The sequence below is a fragment of the Sinocyclocheilus grahami genome, unplaced genomic scaffold, assembly GCF_001515645.1.
Source record: "Sinocyclocheilus grahami isolate Dianchi unplaced genomic scaffold, SAMN03320097.WGS_v1.1 scaffold491.1, whole genome shotgun sequence".
Classification (NCBI taxonomy): Eukaryota; Metazoa; Chordata; class Actinopteri; order Cypriniformes; family Cyprinidae; genus Sinocyclocheilus; species Sinocyclocheilus grahami.
Window position 1 is genome coordinate 377,954 of NW_015505670.1, and position 6,252 is coordinate 384,205.

General features: G+C 38.3%; 1 protein-coding gene across 1 annotated transcript; it reads left to right on the top strand.

Moving 5' to 3' along the window:
• The first annotated feature begins 617 nt into the window (after window positions 1-617).
• LOC107554127 (CD2 antigen cytoplasmic tail-binding protein 2-like) lies at window positions 618-4,293 on the top strand. The gene is made up of 7 exons (XM_016236534.1): window positions 618-748; window positions 1,276-1,348; window positions 1,500-1,632; window positions 2,464-2,621; window positions 2,724-3,279; window positions 3,487-3,572; window positions 3,785-4,293. Exons 2-7 carry the CDS (start codon window positions 1,277-1,279, stop codon window positions 3,893-3,895), a joined length of 1,116 nt encoding a protein of 371 aa, XP_016092020.1. The 5' UTR covers window positions 618-748; window position 1,276; the 3' UTR covers window positions 3,896-4,293.
• Window positions 4,294-6,252: the final 1,959 nt, after the last annotated feature.

Consider the following 6,252-nt stretch of genomic DNA (forward strand, 5'->3'; position numbering starts at 1 on the left):
AGAAGAAGAATCCGGTTCACCAAATCCCGCTTAAGAGGGCTGAGGGAGGACGGAGGAGCTGAACACGCAGCGCCGGATGAAGCTCTATGAAGTCTCTTAGCGGTACAAGAATCAAGGGTGTTTGGTAGGTTAATCAGGAGATTGTAGATAGAGTGTAAAGTAGACCAGACATTTTAATGGAAATAATGCAATTCAAATGATGGGGATTACATCTAGGGTAGTATTTGTATGGGTGCCGGCGCATATTGGTATCCAAGGAAGTGAAACTGCAGATAAAGAAGCAAAAGAAGCAGTTAAAAACAACGACATTAACTTAATTGTTAATCTAAGTAAGAATGAAATCAAGAGTATTATTAAGAAAAGACTGAAGGAAAGGTGGCAAAACCATTGGGATAAGGAGAAAAAAGGTCGGTGGTTTTACAGAATTCAAAGTAAATACGAGACTGAAAGAAGGATTCTAATGCAAAATGTAGAAAAAAAATAAAAATGCAATTTACACTGAGATGTATTTTACAAAATAACTGAAGGAACAGGCAGTAAATCATTTTGATCCACGCTCCATACCAGCTGGTGGCGGAAATACATCGTTTTGTTGTTTGTCAACCGCCAATAAATAGCAAGAAGAAGAAGAATCCGGTTCACCTCCAGGTGGCGACTCTCTGGCGACTCGGACAGAATCTCACGAATGACGTTGTTCCGGGTTTTTTTTAGTTAGCTTGAATGGCGCAGCGGGGAGAATAACATCCAGGTAACTAAATATTTTACCATGTGTTTCTACCTTATTACTATTCGTTTATAGCTGACCAGTCTGTTAAGCGTCTGTCTCGGTCGAGCTGAAGGTAATTTTATATGGCTTTTGAATAACTTGCGTTAGCTGGCACACGCTCCGCACGGACGCTCGCAGCATTAGCTCGGCGCATTGCGCAGCAGTGGTGTAAATACTATTAAATGTGATACCAATATTAGATTGTGTTCTATTATATATTGTTGAGATTTTGTAGATGTGTATTAATTATAGACCTAATGCTTTAATCTAATTTTAGATGGAGTTTATTATGTGGGCATGCAGTTATGTGCCCTCTGGTCAGCTGCTATAAATTTGGTTTCCTGTTAAGTCTCTCTAATTGTCTTTAAATTCAACACCACTCCATATGTACAGGTTTCATTAATTCGATTTATGGAGTCTCGGCATTGTTTAGAGCATAAATCTTTCACAGAATACTCGATGAGTACATGTGATGAGTACACCGTACACATGTCTTATGCCTCTTAGAGCATGTCGAAAAGGAAAGTGACGTTTGAGGATGGAGATGGGGAGATCACTTTGGAAGATGCTCCCAAGAAGAAGGTCGGCTTCTTATAACTCTTTATATTTAAAGGGATGTTGTCAAAGTGTCCTGTTATTACCATGCATATTGTTATTCTGATGAAACTTTAGATTTTGCAGTACTGTGAATTCTCTTATGCTCTGTTCTGCTCTATCCAATGTCTTCTTACAGATTGTTGATGGTGTGAGTGGCCCAGGATCTAGATTTAAGGAGAAACACTCTTTGGACAGTGATGAGGAAGATGAAGGAGAAGTTGGAGAAAATAGTAGCAAATATGACATCCTTGCAAATGATGATGTGGAAGGTGTGTGAACAGGAGATTCTAGGATTTTCATTTTAGGGGGACTCAGCCCCCAGTGAGGGTATATTAATAGCCTAATAATTTATATATATATATGTGTATATATAAAAATGTTTGATTTAATAGGGGTCGTATGCTAAACTTATTCCACTGTAGTGCATAGATGGGTGTAACATTTGAGTACTGAATAAGCCAAATTCAATTCTTCGTGATCTCACACACACACAACCAGTTTACTGTACGAAAAACACAACATTTTACTGTTTGCATTTCTAGTACAACCCTGTTTCCTTAGCTCAGGTATGCAAACCTCTTTGCCACATGCACTGGAATATGTGTTGTATTGAAAGCTAAATTTTCAAATGAAAATGGCAACCTGATCATTTTATAGAGTAGGCCTATGCGTTCATATGTGGTTTATTTTCGCTGGAGGAAGCCGCTGTTGTGTGATGAGGGGTGAATGCAGTGTTAGGCTACAGTAGATGGGGAACCGATTATTGCTCCCCCCATGATATTTTGTAAACTGGATTTATGACAAAGAACTGCACAGATGCAGATATTATAACAATCTATCGATAAACACACGCCCTAAAAATGGCCTAGTGACTCCCATGTGTGTGATTTAATAATTTGGCCTCATGAAGTTTATGAAATAAATGTTATGCACGTTGCAGGATGGTTCTTTCACTCTTCCTCTAGACCTCTTTAGTGCCTGCTGTTAGATTGTTTAAAAGGCTGAGAAATGACGCATTTTGAAATGCTAGATTGCTTTTATTTTATTTAGGATTTACAGTACTTAAAATATTATTTCTTACACTTTATTTGCGTTTACAGGCCAGGAAATGGCAACCATTGACTGTGATGAGGGTGTACGCATCACTCCTTTTAATCTGGTTGATGAAATGCAGGAGGGACACTTTGATTCAGAGGGAAACTATTTTGTCAACAAAGAAAAAGATATCAGAGACAACTGGCTGGACAATATTGACTGGGTACATTTTATTGCATGAATTGAGAAATAGTTGTTTTAAAGTTTAAGCTTAAAGTTCAAATATTTGAGATGTTTTCCTCAACCACACTATCTCTTCACACAGGTGAAGATAAAAGAGCAGCCTGTGAAGAAAAAGAAAGGCCTTGCAGCTAAGCGGAAGAGAAGAATTGGTGATGAAGACGAAGCAGAAGAGGAGATCAAACGGGAGGAACAGCGGAAAGACAGTGAGGAAGAAGAGGAGAAAGGACCTGCAGAAGACCCTCTGGCTACGTACAGCCATCATCAACTCACAGAAGCCGTCATTGAGCTGATGCGGCCTGGAGAAACAGTGGCTGCTGCTCTGAGAAGACTTGGCGGTCTTGGAGGACACAAGAAGAAAGGAAGACTGCGAGAAGGAGAGGAGGAGAAAAAAGAGACTTCGAACAGAGACGCTGATAAACTAGACAAACTGACAGCATTGGCAGATAGACTAGTGGGGATTGGAGAATTTGAAATTTATCAGCAGACTTATGAAAAACTGGCCTACAAGCTGAAGGGGTTGACTCGAGGAAAGGCAGCCAAAACGCTAGAGGAGGAACAAGATGATCTAGACATGTTCGCTGAGGAGTTTGATGAGAAGCAAGGTGCAGAAAAAGATGAGGATAAAGACAACAGCAGAGGTAAGTGATAGGACGACAATGTGTTTTTTTAAAGGTAGCATGATTGGATGCAATTTAAATATGAATTCTTATTTGTTGTAGTGTAGCAACTTTTTGTCACTGTAACAAATAATGATTCCTGAATTTTATTGGCAGTTGTTTTTCGTGATTATGATTCATGGCTGACCCTTTAGTAATAGCAGTCATATGATCGGTGTTTCTCTCTAGTGAATGATGTGGTCATGTGGGAATACAAATGGGACAATGAGGAAAACTCTGAGCTCTATGGGCCCTTCAGCAGCCAACAGATGCAGGCAAGACATTATCGGTGCTTTAATATCAAACTTCAGTTTGCACAAGTAAATTATTATTATTTTTTATTACTCAAAGGTGTGTTTTTTTTTTTTTTTACTTTTTATATTCAAATGGTTTTAAAAATGTAAATACTGACAGATTCAATATTGCTCTTTTGTTTGGAGTGGTCTGACATGGGCATTGACCAATATTGCTGTATCTTTTATTCCAGGACTGGGTGGACGAAGGCTACTTCAAGGATGGAGTATACTGTAGGAAGATTGACCAAGAACATGCCCCATTCTACAACTCAAAGAGAATAGACTTTGAACTTTATACATGATCTGTGGATGAATTCTGTTACAGATTTTATTTGATTTCTTGTGCCCATCTGAGAGGGCTTCTCTGAATAATTGTTTACTCTTCAACAATTGTCTTTTGTTTTATGAACAAACATACACTAGAATGTGCACCTGTGTTTGATGTGTTTTAAAATAAAGACTTTATGGCTGGATCCAACCTGGTGTTCTGGCTAATGTTACAGCTATTCTGACCAGATTTACAATTTTAAAGAGTGCTGCTATTTTGCTACACACCAGATTCAAAATGCAAACCGCGGGGCACTACAAATGCCAAGGAAACTTTGAAGTTCACATGGGGACAAAGACGACTATTTGTGGTCTCGCTATTGGTTGCAATTCTCCCTCCTGAAACCCAATTGGCAGAACTTTGACGCTGCACGTTCCTAATTGGCTGAAATGTTATAGCCTACCCGAGGGGCGGTACATTCTCATACTTTGCGAGGTTCTGATTGGTTCTTTGACAGACCGGGAACACGCTCGCACCGATTGATAGGTCTGAACAGTCAGCGCAATGGTGAAACTCGGGCGCCGTCCGGCATGGAAATGTCACAAAAACATCGGTGTTTTAGAAACAACGCCTAAAGGAGAGGCTTTTACAGCCTCACCGCACGTTTCCCCTCAAACGATTTTAGGTTAGTGTGCAGTTTATATCATTTACATCTGTGTCTGAAGTACAAGATCGTAACATTCCCTTTTAATACGATGTATTTGACGGGTTTGTGCGTAGATAGCAGCATAGCTGTTAGCCGCTATTTACGTCGACGACGTACACAAAACCACAGCAGTGTCTGGAAACTTATGTTTCTAATAAAGCGGCTGCTGAGCAACATAGTTAATGACTGTAACTCCCGAAGAATTAATATGGTTCCGTCTTTTGTGTGTTGAGAATTGAGCTGGGAATCTGTTTGACTGCGGTTACGGTTTGTTTTTCCGCTGAAGTGTGCGTCTGAGATACGAGACTGCTGTTGTTTGATCTCTTCTCGGTGCAGCAGTGCTGAACGTCGAGTCGGTTAACCGCACGGCTAGCTATAACATGTTCAAACGACGAGAACACTTGCAATACTCCTGTTCTACACTAAGTTTGGTCGCCAAGCAAAATATTAGAAAACAAATTCTACCGATTTTCAGCTTAGTGCTGGCTGTTAGCAAAGACTATAGACTACCCTTAAAGGGACTTTGCTGTTAGTGAGCTCAGCGGTATGATGTGTAACGTTAGTTTGCAAGATAATCATTTTTTCGCGAGTAACTATTAGTAAATGTGTGGCCCTGACAACAGAACTGCAATATTATATTATACACCGTACACAACATCAATGTGTGACAACTGAAAGGGTTTCGATTTATTTTCGAGTTCGATTTGTTTGTTGTTGTTACTAATGAATGCGAATAATGCTTCTAATTCTTTTTTTATTGTATTTTTTGCTACACGTTTGTTGTGTTGATTTGTCCTATTGCTCAATGAGAGATTGATAAATCAGCAGGTGAAATGAAAGCTTACGCTATTCAGTACTGGTGTATACACAGAGGTACACCTGTTATTATTACATCATTCTGTGGTCGTGAACGAGTAGATTTTATAAGATTATATATATATATATAATCAATTCAGAGTTTGAAATCCGTTCTTTTTAAGTATGTTCCTCACAATATGAATTTGAATCAACAACATTATAACTTGTTACACCCAGTACATTTAGGTTGGATGATTGTAGTTTAAAAATATGTCTAAAATACCCAAACACCCCCCCTCAAATTTTGATTGATGTTATTTTAAAATGATTTATTTTAATTTTACATTTTGATTTAATTAATTATTAGCTTTTCATTAAACTCATAAACCCTCTGCAGTTCCTCCAGGAACCCAGTTTGGTAAACCTTGACAATTTAATGCGCTTCATGTTGGTAATAATAACAAATGGAATATATTTTCTTACTCTTTCTATTTTTATAACAATATGGTCCAAGATTATCCTATTTAAATCAATGTGATAAACAAGTTAGGTTAAAAGTAATCTAAAAGTAGTCAAAAAATTGTCAGATTATATTACCTAAAATGTGTTATGTAATTGATTACATTACTAACTACAATTTTTTATCATGTAATTTGGAGTCAGTAACGGATTACAGTTTGTAAGTAATCTACCCATCTCTCTCTCTCTCTCTCTCTCTCTCTCTCTCTCTCTCTCTCTCTCACACACACACACACGCACAGGGTGCAGAAAAAGATGAGGATAAAGACAACAGCAGAGGTAAGTGATAGGACGACAATGTGTTTTTTTAAAGGTAGCATGATTGGATGCAATTTAAATATGAATTCTTATTTGTTGTAGTGTAGCAA